General features: G+C 37.1%; 1 protein-coding gene across 4 annotated transcripts; it reads right to left on the bottom strand.

The window, feature by feature from the left end:
- Window positions 1–1,672: 1,672 nt before the first annotated feature.
- On the bottom strand, window positions 1,673–22,305 carry LOC311094687 (uncharacterized protein). 4 transcript variants are annotated; one of them, XM_084132805.1, is made up of 21 exons: window positions 22,212–22,305; window positions 18,294–19,192; window positions 17,786–17,847; window positions 16,115–16,153; window positions 15,919–16,022; window positions 15,385–15,443; window positions 15,098–15,214; window positions 14,885–15,010; window positions 14,625–14,786; window positions 14,407–14,531; window positions 13,759–14,323; window positions 7,078–7,198; window positions 6,869–6,888; window positions 6,633–6,755; window positions 4,218–4,346; window positions 4,000–4,122; window positions 3,798–3,928; window positions 3,399–3,696; window positions 2,526–2,712; window positions 2,179–2,294; window positions 1,673–1,996 (listed from the first exon to the last, which is right to left on the bottom strand). In XM_084132805.1, exons 2-21 carry the CDS (start codon window positions 19,059–19,061, stop codon window positions 1,943–1,945), a joined length of 3,429 nt encoding a protein of 1,142 aa, XP_083988931.1. In that variant the 5' UTR covers window positions 19,062–19,192; window positions 22,212–22,305; the 3' UTR covers window positions 1,673–1,942. The 4 variants fall into 4 exon arrangements, with proteins under 4 accessions (XP_083988931.1, XP_083988933.1, XP_083988932.1 ...); XM_084132807.1 differs by having other exon boundaries at window positions 2,526–2,664; XM_084132806.1 differs by having other exon boundaries at window positions 18,294–19,079.
- Between the last annotated feature and the right edge of the window lie 379 nt (window positions 22,306–22,684).

Genomic DNA, 22,684 nt, shown 5'->3' with positions numbered 1-22,684 from the left:
TACAGTGAAATGTCTCTCCGTCAACTTTACCTAAAGCTGAAACAGAGCTCTTAATAGCCAATCAAATCTAAGGAGGCGGGGTTTACTGTTCACAGAAGAAGATGAGCGGGAATTCAAGCGTGGCCGTGGCACATTAATGATTGAAGAATGTCAGGTAAGATAAAAATTATAAAATGTTAAACGAACATATATAACCAGGGATGCAAACTACTCGTGACCTTCTCGAATTGTCAAGTCATTTACGTTATTCGTCGCACTAATGGACCATTTCAGACTGTCATGACGCGTTTTAACGGTCATCAGCATCGTAAATCCTAACGTTTTTTAAATGTTCATTAAAAAAAAAAGTACATTTATAACACTATAGTTAGTATTATATTACCTTTGCATCAAAAAACAAAACAAAAAACTAGCTAACGATCTTTGTAAAATTGACAGTAACATTTACATTCTGACTTATCAATCTCCCTCTATTTTCCCTCATTTTGAAAGTTGTGAACACTATTGTGGAGTGTTTCTCTTAATATTCTCTCATTCACCACTACAGAAATTTACCAAACTTTGACAAATTCCGTTGGTCATTCCTAGTATCGATGACATAATGTTATATTTTGGGCAAAAATGGGCCAATACTCGTTTCTAAATGCTCATCTTACATAGTTAACCCCCCTCTAAAACAGAATATATACCCAGGATTAATTAAAATAATTAGGCTACTATGAATTTAGTGCAAGTTTTTCAGTATTGTTGTATATTCATTTATAATATTCCTCACCAAAATATATTGTTTTATTAATACATTTTTAATGCTTAAAGTCTTTAAAATATGTTGTGTCCCTAAACTGAATGTCTGTTACTCTGATGGAAAGTCCATCTGAACACACCCCTCTAATCACATGACTCTCAGGAAGTAGAATACTTTTTGGTGGCAAACTATTTACAAGCAGAGTAAATATCACTCCTTAATTCACCCTTTTTTCAATGTTTTAGAATGAATCACCTATGTGGTAAAGCATAACATTGTTTGTAATTTTGAAAATATGATAAATAAACAGGTTAAAAATCTTCCTCAGTGATCACTGCGCACTAGCTTGTTCATCACATCAAATGGTTTATGTAGGCTATTTGTCTGGAAATAGCTCCGCTGTCTGCTGCAGAAAAGCACCAACGCTACAGGGCACGTCGTGATGCAGACCCTGAAATAAGTCAAATATACCTCAATAAAGAGAAGGAGAGGTGGATAAAGGACAGATATGAAGGAAGAAAAACATAATTGTAGAAAATAGCTAAGGAAATTAAGCTGTCATTGTCATATTAAGCCCTTTTAGTTTCTGTCCGCCCCTGACTGGGATGCTGTATGTTTGAAGAAATTGAACAATTGACCATTATCTCTAAAAAGTGATGTTTTAATTTGCCCCAAAGCAGAAGCATACCCATACACATGTAGAATAGTACATGAAAAAAAAAAAACCCTCCATGGTGGGTCAGAAGTGATCAGGGGTTAGGGGCATTTCAATTTAAACCCAATGCACGGGGTCCGTTCACTCATATTTATTCCGTTTTACTGTAAAATGCTAGGTAACACTGATTAATTACATGAAACAAAGGGGCCATGAATATATTCTCCTTTCACAAAATAAACAGAAGAATTATTAAAAACAGTCAGGCAGAGTATGAGGAATGCTGGAAGTTTAATAAAAGAAAGGAAAAACAAAAACAGTACTAGCAATTAAGGCATAAAATGTGTTACTTCACATCTAATTTGCTATGACTGAACAGCTAGGAATTGCTTATGAATGCACCAGCTTTCATAACTACATTAAAAGAAGCAATGCCTCAGTCTAATAATTTTTTAGAAAAAAATTAAACATACTGAAAAAAAGAAAAAGAAAACAATCACAGGGACAATGGACATATTAACAGATGTTCCAGCGTCAATGGTTCATTTCTTCATCCCGTTACTCTGTGCTTTGGCTTTCTCCTTTTCCAAATATTTCTGATAAGAAGAAAACCACATGTATGTTTCAAAAACATATACTGAACCACAACAAAAATGTCAATGTAATAATGCTAATATTTACTAATAAAAAAAGTGAATCCTCAAAATGTAATGCATAAAGATCTAAATCCTGCTCTGACATCATGATCAAGGACAAATAAAGGAAAAAAAAATATCACCTTAAGTTTATCGTAGTGTGCTTGGCTACTGCAGTGAATTTTCTTAGCAGTGTCCTCATTAGAGTAAAACAAGAAGCAGATTCTGCAGTAGTACCCCATCTTCACAAACTCCACACCTGAAACAGGACAAATGAGATTCATTAATGAGGCGTCTTACAATAATGAAATAATGATAATGACATATTTCCTTAGTCGGGGTTCATCGCTTTTTATAATACATTTATGGTTTGGTTTAAAGCATTTTATAGCAAGCCAAACTGATTTAGTGCCACATCTGTCCAAAAAGCTGAAGAAAATTCATATAAAACACTAAATTAAAAGCTTGGTTATGTCAAACGTCATCTTACCCACTGGGACATTAGGATCATATGGCTCTAGAGTAGAATGGCTAGTTTCAAGCTTTGTTTCAGACGGTGCTGTTGTAATGGTCTTTTCCTCAGTCTTCACACTCTTCTCTGAAGCAACAGTTTCTTCATCTTCAGCCTCCTGGTCAAAGGATACATCAAGCAAAGCAGTGGTTCGATCAAGTATATTCTGGTAGCAGTGAGAAAGCATTTAAAAATGTTTTTTTTTAAAGTACAATCTTTTGTCTACTGCTTGGGGAACTTTTTATGAGAAGTTTTAATGTCCAAAAACAGCCTACATGTTTGTTTGACAAGTTGTAATCATATATAAGGCACACTCATAATGTAACAAGTGTGACGTAGTTCTAAAACACTCCAACTCCATCTTGTAGACTCCATAGAATATCAAATTAATTTATATGTTTCTCCACCACATTCCTCTCTGTCTGTGGTGCTTCTGGTTGTAGCACAAACATTTGTGCCAGAGAGCACTGGAGCTGTCACTAGGAACAACTTTTCACACCCTTATATCCGGACAACGTTCTTTTCTACTGAAAATTAAGATAAAATATCTTCTTTTGTGTTCCAAAAAAAAAAAAAAAAGTCATAAAGGTTTGAAAGAACATAAGGGTGAGTAAGTGATGGTAGACTTTCATATTTAAGTAAATGAGAGAATGGGAATTTTTCTTGGAAAAAATTCTTAGAATCAACAGTTGAAATCATTTTGGAAAATTCTAATGTTCTGATAGATGACATTTGGTTTGTTTCAAAATGGCAGTGTTGTTTTGAAACAAACCAATGTTGCTAACAACACTAATGTAAGCATGCTACCCTCATCCAATTCATGATATGAACAAAAATAATTAAGTCACTCACAGGTTCAGTCTCCATATTCTGGAGCTCTGATGTGTCTTCGCTTTGTTTCTCCTCTGGCTCTTTCTTCTCCTCAGGAACAATTTCTGCTGAAATATTTTGGCTTTCCTTCTCTTCATGACTCTCCAACTCCTTAGCTTTATCAGCGACAGGCTCATCCACTTTGATCTTCTTGACAGAAGGTTCTTCCTCTTTCTTGTCCTTACTTTTCCCAGAGGAGTTCCTCTGAGCCTCATCCTCCTTGGAGCGTTCTCTCTTGAGTGGCCGTTTATCCTCGGTCTCTGGGCTTGGAGGTCTTTGTCTGTGAGAAGATAATATTATCAAACAGATGCCATGTAACATTCTTTGGAAAGCCATTTTATTATTTCCCATTAAAAAAAGAAAAAAATAGTCCGAACTGACCCACGTTTGAGCTGCTTATATTTCCTGCTCACGTAGACAACCAGTCGTTTGCCTTCAAATTTAGGTCGATTTTCCTTGTAGGCCTCTGCCATTTTCTCAGCATCTTCCCCTCTTTCCATCTCAATGAAGCACTGAGCAAACATACAAATATAATTTATTTTGTCCTTGTAAATCCAATAGAAAGTTCCATTTTTATAATTACCTCATTGCGCAATGGATTCAGAAAATATCTTCTGATTTTTCCAAATGGTTCTGCGATTTTCAGAAGTGATGCATCTGAGCCTTTGAAGGGTGGAACATTACCAACGTAGATGACTTTGCCACTCTGTAGATGTTACACAGATATATAGGCGTTAGATTCTGCTTCTTTTAGATTCACATACATTTTATTCATGGTGAGTTAATAAGTCCAAGTCTTACCTGGATGGTTGCATAGGTGTGTGAATGAAAAACCTTCACAGGTTTTCCACACACAGATGGTAAGACATTTCCACTGTAGAAACTAACCATTGCTCTTGCCTCTGGTTCATTGGAGAACTCCAGAAATGCCTAACACAGAGCACAACCACAACACTTTAAGGAAAAATCTCTAAGAATTTCTGATTTACAACTGACAGAATGCCACAAAGACATGTTCTCTCCAGCTAAATGGCAATAAAATAAATGCAGCTTGTCAATGGATAATAAACATTTTATACATGCATTATTAAATGGTCTAGCATAGGGTTGGGTATTGTTTAAATTTTAACGATTCCGATTTTGCTTATTGATTCAGATTCTTATTGATTCCTAATTTGTTTTTATATCATTCACATTTATTCTAAGTCATATTGCAAAACATTTCATTGTGGCTGAATACCATGAACAAAAATCAACAGGCTAAAGAACACTTACACAAGGAACTTTTGCCTATGGTTTAAAAATACCATAAAAACAGCTAGCCAAATTAATATAAATTTCAAGCATTATTAAAGACAAGTAAACACTCAGTAATAAAAAAAAAAAGAAAAAAAAAAAAAGGCAATTGCACAAATAAAAATAACTGAACAAAGATACAATTGAAATAAACTGTTTTAAGGTTTTCAGGCATTCAGGTAGAGAAACTGTAATCAAATGTAAAATAACTGCACTATGCATAAAATATACAGTATACATTACAAATATAGTTACAAAAGTTATTCAGTCTTTTGTTGTTCGATTAACGTTATTATAGAGAAGGCAGCAGATATATTATGCTGCTATCACTTTAAGAGCTGCACAGATCCAATATACTGTTACACATGCGTTTTAACCAACTGTGTTTATGAGGATATTTAAACAACACAGAAAACAGCATGCAATAGTCATCACTAAAAATCACTTTTTCTGTGCACACACTTTGGATGAGTGTGCAGCACAGAAAAAAAGTGAATGAGTCTTTTTGCTCGTAAATGGTTTAAAATCACAATAAAAGGATTTTATTGCGCTTAGGATGTGTGTGCAGGACACACGCGGGTCTTTGCGCACGAATGGTCAATTTAAAGTCACTTTCAAATGCACACAAAGGAATCGATAAGAGGAATTACGGCTGCACGAATCTTGCTAAAATGTGAATCACGATTTTTCTCCATGGGAATTGAGATCACGATTCTCTTACACTATTCTCATTTTTTCAACCAAAATTTATTGCACTCAAGTACAAAAAAAAACAACAACAAAAAAACAAAGGACATTCAGTATAATAAAGTGCAGGAGTAACAAAAATTGTCTCTTTTCTTTATTTTAGACCCCTTAACGTGAATAATTTTAAAGCTTTATGTTGTTGAGAACATTAACATATACAATAATAAATAATTAACTAAAATAACTAAATAGAACCTGTGCTTTTTGGCACAGAATGTACATAGTACTTACATCTACTGTGTTTACGGGAATACTCGACTTGGCATTTTGAAATATTTCTGTTTATTTGGCCATTTAGGTGCGCAACCGGAGACAAAGACTGCCTGTCCGTGTTGCGCTCGGAGCGCGCGCACAGCATCCTGTCAGTATACGTTAATTCAGTTCTCTTTCGCGAGTCGCGACTTATCGCGCTTTTAATATTTCTTTTCAATATAAAGCACATCCTGTTCTTTTCCTTCTCATTCATTCATGTTTGTTATTAATAACTTTAAACAATCATCAACTGAAATATTTGCGGATTGTCAAAAATACGACACATTTATAGGACATAAAATTGTCTCTGCACAAAAGTGTAAGTAAAAGCACAGCAAAGCACCCGTTTCAATAAAAGGATATATTAAAGTTTGTATAGCCTACTTTTACATTTTCGCTGCTGTTCTAAAATGGTTTTCGCCATTAGGCTACCTTAAACAAGCTGCAGCTGCTTGACTCCCGTGCAGGAGCTGTAGGTTGCAACTTACCACAGAAACTTAAGCGGTTAGTGGATTGCTGTGGTGACTTGTGACACTTGCGAACAGCACTGAACACGCACTTTTGCCGGTACAACTTGAATATTATTATTATCATACACCCTATTTTGTTATTGTGTGAGTGTGACCAATGCAGGGAAATACACGGAAGTGAATCGCCATCATTAAGAAATGAGATCGCATTTATGTTTGAATCGAGATCGTGATTTTTTTTCGATTAATCGTGCAGCCCTAAGAGGAATCGTAATTTTAATTTTATAACAAGTATCCAATTCCTGACCATAAGTATTCATTCCAGAACTGGAATAGATTTTTGATTCCCAACCCTAGGCTAGCATCAGAAATATGTGTGGATAGCTACAGTAAAGCTGCAGTGAGTGAAGCGGTCTGAACTACCAAGAACAGAATATCTGAGAGCTGTTACCTCAGGCCTCACGTCTAAGACCAGGTGCCGCACCACTTTACCAAATGGCTTGGCAAGATTAAGGATCTCATCTAGATAACCGTAGCCACGTTTAAATCCAACGACATTTACAACTCTCAATCCCTACAATTCCAAAACACACATTAATATTTAATACAATCAATAAATCAATGCACAGAGATTAGTTGTAAACCATTTTAAAACATTTTAAAGTGCCAAAGTAATAAGTGACTTACTCCACTATCCTTGGAGCTTCCTGAAACATTAAAGATGAAATAGGGCATTAATAAATGGACTGACTTTGGTTAAAAAAAAGCCAGAGAGCACTGACATTGTAGTTTATCAACAACAATATGATTATGACATTTTATTATTATTTAACACTGTCGACTCAGTCCAAAGAAGGATCACTGCTAAAGCCATTGACTTTGCTCAAGGGAATTACCTGATGGGTTTGTAGCTCTGGACTTTGAGTCTTGTCTCTCGCCATCCTCTTCCTCTCCTAGCTCATCAAGAGTAACAAACTCATCCATATTCTCAGGAAAATCAGTTTCAGTTTGACTGTCCTAGAAGCAGATACAGATAGTCAGCAGATCTGCATGTCAAAATAGTGAACATGAAATTTATATTAAAGTAGTTAGAAGTAGCTCCAAAGATGAAAAGAACACCAGAAAAGTGGTCCATACAATTGTACAGCTTCAGAAGACTTGGAATATAGCAGCTTATGGAATATAAAAAAAATTGTTACAAAATATTATTTAAATGGTAAAAAAAAAAAAAAAAAAAAAAGTTTTTTGGTTAACCAAGTTATTGTAACATATACAGTGAGAATTTGTAAATGGGTTATGCCATTTTACTGTAAAACTATATGCTTTTTATATAATATAAATATTAATATTATAAATAATATAAATTTTTTTTATAGAAAAAACTATAAAAACCAGTAAAATGACATTCCCAGAGGCCTCTACATTACATTTTAAGGTAAAGGCAGAATTTGGTAGTTCAAGAAGATTGGTATATTAATGTAATACATTTAGTTTTAAATAAAATATACAGGCCCCAACATGGCATCCTGTAAAACCACAGTGGCCAGTTTTTTTACCATAAATTTAATGTGACCTTTTTTTACAGTGTACTTCTATGATGTTTTTGGTCCTTTTTGGAGCTTGACAGCCTCTGGTCACTGTATGCTTTCGTTGTGTGGAAAAGATTCATGAGCACATTCTGCTTTCGCACTGTTTGCATGAGGGTGAGTAAATTATAATTTAAAGTTTTCAGTGACCTATGACTAGCCGCGGCTCGTCTGTATGAGCAGGTGGGGCAGAGCCCCACGAAAATATTCATCCAAACATAGACCTCTATATACACTGAATTAATAATAAATTATGAATGTTTTCAGCATTCTGCAACAAATATTATTCAGATTTTCTTGACTATTTTAAGTCATAAAGTGAGCAGGATATAATACAATGTAGTGCTCGGCGCTGAACATGCTGATTGGTTGAGTTCATGCCGCATTTTGATTGGTTGACTCCACGCAGCATTTTATTCAACCACCATCTGTTGCGGTGCGTGCAGTAACAGTAGTCTGCTATTCGAATCAACAATGGAGTTTAAAAAATACAACCGATGGACCGACAACGAGGTTCAGGCTTTATTAAGCTTAAATTCAGAGGATGAAATCCAGTGGGAACTGTAAAGTTGCGCGCAGTCCTACATCACCGGACTATTTGCCTAATCTTCACGGTACTTTAGACTAGGGCTGTAGTCAAGACCACCTTTGTCGAGTCCAAGACAAGTCCAAGACCAGGACTAGTCGAGTCCAAGTCAAGACCGAGTCCAAAGAGGTTCGAGTCCGAGTCAAGACCGAGTCCAAAAAGGTTCGAGTCCGAGTCAAGACCGAGTCCAGGACAGGAAAAAAAAAGTCTGCTAAAAAATATAGGCTAGCCTATAGAAATTAAATCATTATGTAATAATGAAATAATGAATAATTTTACTAATGAACTAATTCAAAGAACAACAAAAAAATAATAATTATATAGCCTAGGCCTAACACATTCGTTTCGACTGTCTGATCAGCCTTACATTCTGTTCCTGTCAATCATACACGCGATGTCAACCAATTAAACTGCATGAGGGAAGACCGAGACAACTCACAGACACACACACACACACACAAGAGATGCGGATAAACCGCGGATCGGGCGGATGACGTGACGAAAAATAATATTTTAATTAAATTCGGGCGGGTGGCGGCTGAAGCAATCAAATGAAAAAAGTTTGCCACTAAGCAAACCTGCAAGTTATGAGCTGGGTTATTTTGTTTCGATATTAGCTATATTTTAAAACAGCCAGTCATTGCGCCTACCACTCGTGGAGGCAAAGAAAGAAAGGTAAGAAAAAAAGTCAGAAAACTTTGCCCATTAATTAGATGTGCAAGGCAAGCAGGCTAGTTTTCGGGTTGTTATGGACAATTAAAAATGTGAATATTCACGTTGCACTAGCGGTGGACTTTCAGCGAGTTTATTTAAACATTTATTTTTTAAAGAGCCGTTTGTGAGTCAAAAGAGTCGGCTCTTTCAGTGAGCTGAGTGAAACGAGCCAGCTCACGAAAAAGAGCCGAAATACTTATTAGGTGGCCAGTGTTTCACTTTCCCTCCAATAATATATTGTTTTAATATCGCGGCGACGTATGTGTGATTACTGGGAACATAATAAAGAAACCTGGACTCGGTCGAGACCAAAAGCCATATTTGGCAAGACCAGTGGCCGAGACCGAGACAAGTCCGAGTCCGAATACCAGCGAGTCCGAGACAAGTCCGAGACCATAGAAAAGCCGTCTCGAGTCCGGACTCGAGTCCAAGACCGGACTCGAGTACTACAGCCCTACTTTAGACCGCGGTGGAAACGCGGCTAGCAACAGGTCTGGGGGAAAAAAAGTTCCTGGGACAAATTGTTCCGGGTAATTTCGGTGGAAACGCGGCTATAGAGAGCCATTGGGGCAGATTTCTGGTTGCCCCGCTTATTTTCACGTGACCTTAAGTTAGTGGTTCTCAACGGGGGCGGTACCGCCCCCCAGGGGGCGTTCAGAGAACAACGGGGGGCGTTGGAAGCAAGATTTTTGAAAGGGGGGCGTTCAGGCGTTAATGGGGGGCGTTCACGAGTTTAAATATGTAACGCAAATTTTTGTTCATTTACTTTTATTCATTTTAAGCATTTAGTAATTTAGCTGTAATAAACACTTTAAGTGGGCTATTTAAAAAGTGTTAGGACTATGTTTTTTGTTAAATGATGTTGTAAAACATGCGCAGAGTGTGATATCCATCATATTGTGTGTGCACGCGCATCTATGGTGCGCGTGAAAGAATACCTCAGCAGCGCTCAAAAACAACAACATCCGTCCGCACCCGCTCTAGTCCTGACCGCAAGTCGACCGTCAGTGTTGTAGGTAGGCACTACGCAGGTTTTTTTGTATTCATTTCTATTGCATTACGATTGAAAACAGTATCAATAATGTCAAAAATATGATGTGCAGTCAAATTCGGGTGCTGTGAGTGTTCTCACCGGAGTTTTGACAAGTTGTATTTTTTTGACGACTTGATATTATTTCTTATTCAAAAGTTTAGAATGCCTAACATTCTAAAATCTTCCAGTTTAAAGCGACATGTAGCCTATCGTTACTTTTGCAACGACTCTATTATTTTTCCAGTCATAGAACAGCGCTCAAGCACTGACTAGAATCCAGCGCTGACAAGAATCAGCATTCACGCGCTCAGAAATGTGTTTGGCGCTGACAACAATCCGGTGGTGCCTAGAATCACGCAGCGGAGGAATGGAAAGTTGACAAGCCATTAAAAAGTACTGACTTAAGAAACACTTATATTTTTTTCAAATATTTTCAATAAATCATGTTCCCATTCACTCTGGCGACGAATTTTAAAATTAATTCAACTTTATTCTATTTATAAGGTAAAACTTTTACATTTTTAGGCATTAACTATTTCCAATCCCTAATGCCAAAATGTTTTCTTTGTTCAAGTAATTTACTGGTCAGGCATTATTGTTAACTCGCAAGACAGTAAGGAGAAAATGACAATTTGATGGATCATTTAAATATATTCTGCAATCACATTTTGGTAATGTATTCATTCCGCCGTCACATCTGAGCACGAAACGCTGCTTGGGTAGTTTCAAGATATAAAAATAATTAATAATATAATAATAATTTTATTGTTCATATGTGTTTAATCTTGTTAGAAGATTTTTTACCGATTATGAACACAAATGAATCACAACAAACCAAATTAATTGTAATTGTATTAATTATACCATTGATGAAAAGAAGCTGATACCAAGGTATTTTAGGCCTACAATTCTAACAAAATTTTTCATGAAAAATCATGATTGTATTTATTTATTTTTCGAAAGTAAGGTTAATGTAAGCAGCTTCTTGCAATACTCTCCTAAATGCGTAATAAAACCTAAGTGCAAACATTACCGCTTTAATGACCGTCCTTTATTTTTCAGTGCATTTGTTTTACAATATATGGCTATCATGGGATTAATATTATAACTATTATTATGTAGTAGTGTAATGTAGACAGACACAACTAAAAGAGGTTTGAATTTTTCTTTGTTTAATTTGCACACTGAATATGGGTTGGCACTTTTAATTTTGAACTCTCAAAGTGCACCAGATTGATGAATTTAACATTAAAATGCACAAAATTTTCTTAGGGGGGGCATGCCCCCGAACCCCCCTAGAAGGCCCAAGGTCCACCCACCACAGATTTACCAAAAATCCTGTGAGAAACACTGGTATTGCTATGCCAATGCAGTTTATAACTTGTTTTTTGGATTAATCACTGTGGAGTACAGTTCAATTGTATTGATAAGAGACAATTTTGCACTTATTTCATCTGTTAACTCCCACTCGTTCCAGGTCGCTCATTATTTTGGGGGTGGGGGGCGTTCAGGGATTTGGATATTGGATAGGGGGCGCTGGCCCAAAAAAGGTTGAGAACCACTGCCTTAAGTAAACCTTGCCCCAGACCAAGACGCTATCAGTCCGCTTCAGCTATGTGTCTGCATCAGGTCAGTAACTAGTTGGCATGTCTGTTCTTATGTGGAGTAGTGTATCAACTTAATGAAAGTATAATTTGAACATTTTAATTTAACATCCTCATGTGAATATATTTTATATACAGTAGTTCTGTTGTGTTTGTTTTATGATTGTTCTGAGAATAGACATGACTTTTGTTTCCCTCACTGGAATTTAACTGCCTCAAGAGGTAGCTGAAAACACATTTGAGTGGTCGAATATGTTCGAACAGCCACAAAAGACCGTCTACAGACCTAATGCGTAAACATTACGGGAAGCGCACTAGCTAGATTGGATTTAAAGTGCCCATACTATGGATTTTTGAAAATGACCTTTCATGTAGCGTGTAACAAACATAGCTCTAAGTGAATGAAAACATCCTGCAAATTTTTAAATCTGAAAGTTCACCGTATATAAAGTTATTGTCTTTCAAAAGTAAGAGTTGACTCGGAGTGAAAAAAAATTATCGTTTTTCAAACGAGTCATAAGCCGTTTCGTTGTGACATCAAGACGAAATATTAGCATATTGCACGCGCAGACACCAGGGAAAACTTGAACGCTCTCAAACCGGCATCTGATCCCTGTGGATGCTGGATAGCATCATGTTGAGAAGACGCTGTGCTCTACAATGTGAAGGTAAAGCCAGTTTTTTTCACTGCCCAAGGACAAGCATGTGAAGAATCAGTGGTTAAAGTTCATCTTTACCACGATATCACAGCAGTATAATCCTAAACTTTTGCCGTGTTCCCTTTATTTTACTGACGACTGCTTCTCAAATCTCGGAGTTCAATGTAGGATTCGCAAACCGCTTGCTCTTGAAAGATGGTGTTCAAAATACTTAATTTTGAGTTTTATATTGTGTAGGTCTCCTGCTAACTGGTTAATTCACATTATTACTGTCTTAACTGAAATACTTCTGCTAATCAGTTGTGGGCCACTATTACCTAAAACTCTATCTATTAATGCAGATTGTCTGTCGTTCTCACTACTTTGAGGAAAGATTAAGCATGGAGCAAGATTTGTTTTACCAACGTTTCTGTTACATCAGTCATTCACGCTAGAGCTCGGCTATTGTATGCACTGTTATTGATACAGTTTCCACATGTTCACCGCAATAAATAAGAAAAATACTCGGTAAATAAATAAGTATTAGTAAAATAATCGGTTTGTTGATGGACATGCACTTGTTAATGCTGATGGTGAGGAATTACAGAACATCTCATAATGTACCTCAAACTAGGTAAAGTTAGTGTATCACTGAGAAAGTCGTCTCGAGTTGTCCTTGCAATGGAGGTTCGGGTTGAATGAATAGTTCTTCCAATGTTTCATCATCGGACTCGCGGTTGGATTGATATGGTAAAATCGACGTCATTGTTCGTTACTGTCTTTAGTTTACGGTGTAGGAAGCCTCAAGGCAAGCAGAGCTGACGTTATGGCAATGGACGTTTTGGTTTTCGACGCGCGCTGTACGCGGTAAACCAATCACAACAGACTGAACTGTCTGGCTCAGAGCAGAGTAGCTTGCGGAAAGGAGGGATTTAGAGAGACTGATTCATCTGACGAGTCGTTTGAGAATCATTGAAATGTGGTGATGTGCAAATGTATATTATGAGAAAATTAATCCGGTTTTTTACCTTTGATGCATGTAGTCCTGTTGTAGGAGACTCCAAAACAACATAAGGAAACTTTAAAATAGCATAATAGGGGCACTTTTTTGTCGGCTGGAGACCCAAGTTTGGTTTGAAGACAAAAAAAATGTACCAAGCACAATGTTCTGCACCATTCCTGATTTCTAACACACTCACATCGTTCAGTGTGGTTTTGCCACTTACATTGTTAAAATACGCTGTTGTTAGGGATAGTTTAGTTCATAGTCCTATTATTTATTTCGGTGATCGGTATAAGTGATCGGCCAATACTGCTTCCAGTGATTTGTAATCGGTGATCGCCTGATCAGAGCACCCTTAGAAAGGTTTTAGCAGAGGCATTTCAGATGATGTGCTAATGTGCAAAAGATCCTACCTGCTCTTCATTGTCCTCTTCAGCATCTTCATCTTCAGGTTGGTCATCATTCTGTTCCTCAATGTCTTTAGGAAGCTCATCTGTGTTCTCCTGCTCAGCCTCAGATGTCACAGGTTCCTCCAGTGGAGTCTCTTCCTGTTTTTCACCAGAGTCTTTTTGGTTTTCTGTGGTCTCATCGCTGGAAGCATTTCTGGCTTGCTGCGCTTCAGCGTCCTCCTCATCCTCTAGGTTGGTGTCATCAATATCTGGTGCTTGTTCACTGGTTTGTTCTGGATCACATGATAGGTCGACATCATCTGCAGAGGGATCTTCATCAAAACCCTCTTCATCTCCATCACGTGCTTCCATAACATCAGCTTCATCTCCTGACCCGTCGCCCAGGGCCTCTACTTCCTCAGGCTTTGGTTCCTCTTCTTTCTCATCAGAGCTCTCTCTGGCTTTGGAAGTAGAGGACCTTTGATTCTTTGATGAAGGTTTATCACCAGTTCTGCTGGTGGAACTGCTGCTACCGCTGCTCTTACGGGCTGGCTCTTCCCTTCCTTGGTCGCCCTTTCCTGGTGGGACCCTGGAACATCATGTAGAGCACATTTGGTTTTGTTTTCTTACTAAAGATATCTTTGGTCTCTCAGGATAGAAAGGACAACTTACGTTAGAGTCTTATACTTTGTGCAGATGTTCAGTCGAATGGATCTTCCATTGATAGTCAAAGGATTGACAGTGTAGTACTTCACCAACATCTCTGCATCCTCAGCATTGCCCATTTGAACAAATGCCTGTTTTAAAAATGGTCAAAACATACATTTTAAAAATGTATGTCCTGGAAATTAATGTATTTTCTGGAAATTGCTGCATATTATGTAACTTGCCTCATCATTTAGAAAGAGATGTTTCTCAACAGTGCCAAATCTACGAGATATTGTGAGTAGCTCCATTTTCTTGTCACTGCCTCGTGGTAAATTGGAGAAAAACACCACCTGGCTGACTCCTCTCTTCACAGGCCTAGTGTCTCTGCCTGGCCTTCCACTTTTCTGTATTGATAAAGCAAATAAGCTTAATTGAGCCATTTTAACTTGTTATATATATATATATATATATATATATAAATTATTTTATTTTTTCATCTTACCTCAATTGCCATCAGTTCCTTTGACAAATAAATGTGTATCTCTTTCCCATGCAAAATGGCTGGTTTTCGCTGATAATAATTAGCCATGGCCAAAGCCTCCTCATGAGTCTGCAGCTCAAGGAAAGCCTTTGAGAGTGAGAAAAAAAGATTTACTCAATTACACTGTCATGACTTTTGATCTTGAATGACTGTTCATACATGCACAGATACTACCTTGTTTTTCAGTATTAGATGCTCACAGATGGTGCCAAAGGGTTTTGCCAAGTCAAACAGGCTGTTTGTTGACATCGGTTTTCTTTCGTATTTTGCCACGACAACCCTACTTCTTATCTAAAATAAAAATATTTATGAGTGCAAGCACCAAGATATCCATCCACTCAAACAAAAGATCCCATACTGAAAAGGACATCCTAAATATATAAAATATACAAATATTTTAATTGCAGAACTGCAATTTGAACAAAAACAGATTTTTTCAAACGCATTCAGTGAATTATTACCTTGGGTGCCGCTGCATATGATGTCATTTTACTTGTCATTCCCACACTGGAATCAGAGCCTAAAAAAGTTGTTTAAAAATTGTGTGACTGATTAAAATTAAGCAGCTTAACAAAAAGACACCGGAAACTAACAGTTAATGTTGCACAGTTCTTCAATTATGAAAAGAATACAATTTCAGCTGTAAAGCAGCTCTAAAAAGACCATCATTATTCAGCTCAATTTATTTCAATAACACAGTCAATGTTGCAGACTTCACAAGAAAAGTGTTTGTCATCTTCAAGTTACGTGTACAAGTTAACACAGTGCACCTTTAAAGATAACAGAAACTCTTCTTAGGATACTGAATTAACTGGAATCTTTATTCATCATATATGACTATTATTTAGTGCTTTAGAGGTAAAACTTATTTTACAGGAGAAAATATTACTTAGTGCACCTTTAACCAAAGTCACTAGTAAAACCCTACATTCAAACAAAAGATTAACTTGTAGAAGGATAGCAGACCAGACTACATCCTCTCACAGATTTATTACCCCAGCTGGAGCTCATCCCTGTTCTCTGTAGACCACCACCAATTGGAGCTGGTCCCAGCAATCCATCCGAACGACTCTTTGTGTCCAGGGAAAGGGATGTCGACCTGAGGGGAATTCATTTTTAATATGCTTTTCTATACAGATGCATCATACTTATGAAAGCCCTATTTAAAAAAATAAAAAACTAGTAACATACATGCGACTAGAGGGCATTTGAGGATCCCAGTCCGGGTACCTATAAAACAACAGGAAAGAGTTTTCAGTTGTTTTTGAATGACTGAGCTCTAAATGACATTTGAATGAAAAATTCAATTTCAAAGACTGCAACAGCACGAATTAGCAACCATGTCTAGAAGTCCTACATAGTACATTTGTAATGCACTAGGATTACAGGCTGTCAAATACTATAATCAGATGATTTTACGAGGTGAGGTTAGTCATGTTCTTTATTTTTGCTTTTCAACTGAACCTTCATGTTAGCAATACAGACTACATTTAAAGGGATAGTTCACCCAAAAATGAAAATTCTGTCATCATTTACTCAACCTCAAGTTGTTCCAAACCTGTATGAGTTTCTTTGTTCTGCTGAACACAAAGGAAGATATTTGGAAGAATGTTTGTAACCAAACAGATCTCGGTCCCCATTGACTACCATAGTATATATTTTTCCTACTATGGAAGTCAATGGGGACCGAGATCTGTTGATTACAAACATTCTTCCAAATATCTTCCTTTGTGTTCAGCAGAACAAAGAAACTCATACAGGTTTGGAACAACTTGAGGGTGAGTAAATGATGACAGAATTTTCATTTTTGGGTGAACTATCCCTTTAAACACCTAAAAGGTTCATAAAAAACAAAAGGTTAATTAGCTTTATGGACCCTTTTCACATTTCTGGGCTTCTCAGAAGCAGAAGTTGTCATATTCGGGTAAAATTCTATAGTGGTGAATGGGAGACGATAGCAATCTAAATTTTTGTATTCCCATTTGCTCCAATAGAAAAAGAAAAAGAATCCATGATAGCGTTTCCACAACTTTCCACAAAGGGTAAAAAATACTGAGATACTGATTACGTTCATTTTCTACCATTTACTGCCAAGATAATTTAACAAAGTATAGCAAATGTGCATTAATAAAAAAATAAATAATAATAATCAACATGAAAAACTTTACTAGATTTGCAATATTGATAAATGTGGAAGCGCAGTCTGTGAAAAGGGTCCATTAAACCCCTATGAATTATTTTGAGGGCTCCACTTTGATTTTTTCATGGTGATAATCTGGATTTCTTCATAATTTTTTTACTAATAGATTTTGATACCCAAAAATAAATTCTTTCATTATTTTGTTGGTGGAATGCTGTCACTCCGATAAAAGTGAAAATGCAGAAGAACAAATGCGGTTTTACATAAGCTCCATAATATCTGTGTGTGAGGAATTTAAGAAGGCTCCGAATATAGTGCAAAGTCATATAGGCTAATTTATGATGCTGCTTTTTCAAGCTAGACAGCAGTAGTAAATGCTTCTGGTTATCACCACGAACTGAGCGGTCTCCACTGGATAATGTCTGATCCAAAAGATCCATAGTGGAACTGCACCTACTGTAGGCCAATTTTAGGCTTGTTTCTAAATGACTATCAAGAGGGTTTTCTCTTGAAGCTTATTTCCGCCACTGAACAAAAAATAAAGTTAATTGCTACTTATTCATCTCACAATTCTGACTTTTGTCTAGACTTTTTTTCTCAGAATTGCATGATATAAACTCGTAAAGTTGCATTTATCTTTTACATTTTTTTATTCTGTGGTGGAAACAAGCTTCCATAGTTTAACATCTGAACAAAGAGTTCACACAAAGCAGTCTACTTACATTTGCAGAAGGAGTTTGCGGTTTTCAGAGTGACGAATCCCAGTCGTGTGTTGAGTCCATTCCTTAAACACAAGGAAGGGTGAAAAAAATATCCTTACTAAATATACATGACCTTTATGTAACAGTAATTAGCTGTGAAATCTAAAGCAATTCAAAGCCTTGACATACTGGATCAGAGCTAACTTGACAAGCTACCCTTCCTGGCTATGAATGCAATCTACAAATGAGTACTGTAATTGATCTAAAAAAAAAGTTCTAAATACTAACTGTCCTAACTGGAACCAAGCATAAAGAACAAGTCAGAAATACAGCTAACAGCAGTGTATACTATAAGTGTCCAATGAGATTTAGGGCCATTTTCTCTTACACAAAATTGATACTGAGCAAAACTAAGAGGTGCTGATTTAAATGCAACAAATGATGTTTAAAGATGGTCTTCTGAACAAGTAGGACTCAAGAAAAGGAAGTGAAGTGTGTGTGCAGGAGCCAAGCAGCTTGAATTACTCACCATGACAGAGTGCACATCAAAATCACAAAGGGAGCACACATGGGGAAACATGAGGGGCATGACTCCCAAGAAATCCTGCACTTTTCTCTGAGACGGGGAGCCCATTCTTCTCTGCATGAACATGTCGTCAGATGCTGATGATGCTGACATGCCAAGACTGCGGTAGGAGTCACGGGAAAGCTCAGAATATTGGCGGTCTCTGCTGCTACCACTCCTGTAATCTAACATGTCGTACCCTCGACCAGATGTTTCTTGCATGGAAGTATAACCGAAGTCACCTTGTGAGCGGCTTTGAGCCTGCCCACTTGGACGGTCCAACCTTCCGCCCTGCATGTCGCCCCAATCGTCTCGGCCGCCTCTGTACGAAGTTTCTGAAGAAAGAGTCGTCAGATCGCTAGCAATGTGGCGGCCGGCTTCCATCTTGCGGTTCTTAAGTTGCATGATAAGATGGGGCAAGGTCTCCACGCTGATGTTCTCCTCTGGAACCTGTGCTAGTGCGTCCAGATCAGTTGGCGACAGACCTAGGCTGGCGAACAGTTTCATGGTATTGCTAATGTGGCTGCCTGCTCGGCGGTGCAGCTGAGAGTCGTGGTCTTTTCCCTCCCCTCCACCCAGACCAGACATGCCACTATGTGACTGGGAAGACGAGCCGTAGGGGTCCGAGTGCGTCTCACCCATACTAAAGTTCAAAGTCTCAGCGGCAGCCAAAAGCCCACGACCAACAGCAAAGCCTTTCTGAGCATCAGAACCGGTCAATTTCTGGGACATGTCTTTGAAATGGTGGCGCTTTGGGCGAGTGGAAAAAGAGAAGAACAAAGTGAATCAAAAAGTCCCCAGAAAAACACTCCGTCAATTTAAGCCTGGATCGAGAAAAGAAGCTCCTCCAGAATGAAACAGCTCTGCAGAAACACAATGGAGCAATGATTTCTAGCATGCTCACAAAATGGTTAGCAGTGGCATAGGAAAGCAAGGCAGTGAGCTCCACAAATCCATACAATGCAAGTAACAGAAGTAAAACTTATTTACAATGACAGAGGTACAAATGGTACACTGACCAAATAGACCATAAAATGAAGATTTACAAGTACCATGAAGAGCAATAAGTATAATTTAATAAGAAAGATCAATAGAGCTATGAAGGGGGGAAAAACGTCAATCAAATTTAGATCCTTAAATGTGAATGGGAAAGACAGGGAAAGGATTGCAGTTTCTTGGTCGGGAGAGAACCAAAGAGAGATAGTGTTCATGTCTTTAAGTTGTACTGTATGACCAAAAACTAAAAAAAACAGAAATCAATGAGCAAAAAATTAAGCGAAATAAAGCTAATCAACTTTAATGCTTAACTGCAAAAATAATTTGGCATCAAGACGTCTTGACAACAGTCAAACCAATAGTCGGGCTCAAGTGAAACATAAGGGTGCAAAGAGAGCACATGGTTATCTGAACAAGATTTGCATCTTCATCCAAAGAAAAGTGAAATTTTACACATTAACTGTGACTTGAAACTGTGGTGGTCATAATGGAAAAGACTATATCAAAATGGTCAAAAATAGAAAGAATATAGACAATCGTGTCACACTTGACAAGCTACTAATTTTTACTATTTTATTCAGATGGAAACAAATGATGCAAAAGTTTGTCATCGCTGTTTTTGGATAATATTGTTTTCGGAAAGCTGAAATGATGTTCTAAGAAAAGTGTATAAAATGGGCTGCCATGCAGACCGTGCCAGTTCCATGAAGTAAAAAAAAAAAAAAAAAAAAAACACATTTAAAAGGTTATCAAATAATGAAAATGTTATAAAAGTAAAAAATAAAAACCGAATCACTTAACATAGAAAAGTTTTGATGGACATTATGAACAAGTTTCACATGGACAGGAACAATCAAAATAGTAGGCACTATATTGGTGAAAAATATAAAAACAAACCAAATTACTAAGAATAGAATTTAACATACCTTTAAACCGAACTCACTAGTGCAAAACGCAACCTTTAATAGAAATAATTATGTTTTACTCCTAATTATAAAAAGCAATACAGTTCCAGCCATATATCACTGCATAGCACCCACTGGAGATTGTTGTGTTTTTTTGCATAATGTTTTTATCTTCGAATTGAAGAACATCACATAAATACAGTTCACAAAGACTTTAAAAATCCCTAAAGGAAAAATGCTTCTGGAACCAAGGCCGCTGAAAAATTCCACATTCCAAAAAGGAAAAGTGGAAAGAGTCCATTGTACAAGTGGGTCTAGTCGTCATGCCTACGGACTGTTGGATAAACTTCTGATGTACAAGGCACACACAAAAAAAGGGAAATACTTTGGGAGTTTAGTCGTCATCTGATTGGTTGAATTCTACAGGATTTCCAGGAGACTTGCGTTGCGTTCTTTAATGGTCTGCCTGGAAACAAAGCCATTGTGACGCCAAGCCTCCTCAAGGAAGAATAAAGCCTTCATGTTTACAACTGTGACAATGAGCGCTTATCAGGATCAACTAAACGCTGGATTTTCAAAAGTATGTGAAGTTCATGGCATAGACTCTTTAAAAGACATCCAAGAGTTTGAGGCACTTAAAGAAAAGAAGAGATATTTTAACTCGTTTGCCGATGGGATATGGAAAGAGTATTATTTTCCAAGCCTGATTTGAAATTGTCAGAACAAAGTCTACAGACGTTTCCAACCAACTTAGGTGTTTTTCAAACAGGTCTCTTGATGAGCCATTTGGGCAGTAAATTTGAACAACGTTCTTGAAAGTATGATTTATTGGTCGCATGCTGGTCTGTTATGTATGAACATCAACTTTCCATTTTCACATCCCTAAACATGACGGAGAACAAAACAAACTGTAATTGGTTGCTGCTTACATGTCAGTCAGGCCTCTTGGCTGGTCTTTGGCCAATGAAAGTTGCAAAGTCCCTTTCAAGGAAAGTCTGTTCATTTGGCAGCCATATTTGCAAAGCCTCTGAAATTGCAGTTTCTCCCATTCATAAGTAAAAGGAGTGAATAGTCTTTCTAAATCTATAGTCTTTGATGGAGTCCAGACCTTCTGTCGTCAGTCTGAAGGTTTGACTGTGTGAGACTAGCTACATTTATCCTTAAGTTTAAAAGATTCTGAGCAGTAATGCAATACAAATTAATGTCAAGACCAGAAAGGATGGTGGAAGAGTATAAACACTATGATGCAAGGCATTAATGTAACTACAGCAGATACGATTTGAATGTTTTATGGCATAACATGCAGAATGATAACACTGTATCGAGAAGACTGATTAAGTTAGTTTGAAATTATATGCATACAATTATATGCATTAGTAAAGAAAATATATCGGAACAGTGCAAGTCAGAGCTAACAACATGAATCCATGATATTATGAATCTATAATGCAGAAATATGAATTTAACAACATAAAAAACATTTGTAGAGATCGCAATGATACTATCCAGTTTCAGTGCAGACGAAGAAAATTCAGGAAATATATTAATAATAACGTAAGTCTTCCAAATCCTCAAGAAACATCCCACGTCACAATTTATTTAAAAATTTTTTTTACAGCTCTTTAAATAAGGGAAGTGTCCGCTGAGCGTGAATCCGAGGTTAACTGATACGATAACATTCATCTCACTTACGAACAATCAAATTAACTTTACATTAATTGCATATTGGTGTAAAACTTTATTTAGGCGAACATTTCTGACACATGAACTATTATAATAGCCGGTTTAAACGCAACACATTGACGAAGTGTGATGAAATGAACTAAGAAAAAGCCACGGGACTAAATGTGCATAACAAGGCCTAAGCAACCGTTATCTAAAATATAAAATTCTGCAGCTCGGGTTTATTAGTCAGTATGTTACTTAAAACAAGTGATATAACATTATACCCTTTATTCGAATGCAACGAGTTGCTACTTACATTTTCTTCTTCTTCTTCTCAACCTTCGGGATGAAGTCCTTTACGTCGCACGAAGTAAAATGAGACCAAGCGCTCTGGCAACCGCGCACAACGTGAAAAAGGAAACGATTACGAAATAAAATTTCACTTCCGAGGTGAATTTCAAAATAAAAGCACTAATAATAACATAGGTGTTTGTCAGTGCTCTTGGGTGATGCAAACAGCATTGACTTGCCCCTGAAGAAAACAAGCTCTTTTATGGTTCACACGTGCAAAAATACTACATTCTACAAAACTGGCAAAAATAAATCCCAAAATGAAAACCCATGTTGCTCTTGGAAAACCAGATGTTTAAGATATAGCCTACTGCCAAAATCCCATACTGTGGGGAGGATTTGCTTTTTCAAAGCCACAGCTTTGATTACATTTTTGCTTTTTTATTTATTTACGTTATTTATTGGGGTTTAATTTATAGGCCTGTTAATATAAATGAT

Source organism: Abramis brama (genome assembly GCF_963993115.1).
Source record: "Abramis brama genome assembly, chromosome: 13".
NCBI classification, from domain to species: Eukaryota; Metazoa; Chordata; class Actinopteri; order Cypriniformes; family Leuciscidae; genus Abramis; species Abramis brama.
Note: the sequence above shows the minus strand (reverse complement) of the source record. Positions and strands in the feature narration are given on the sequence as shown.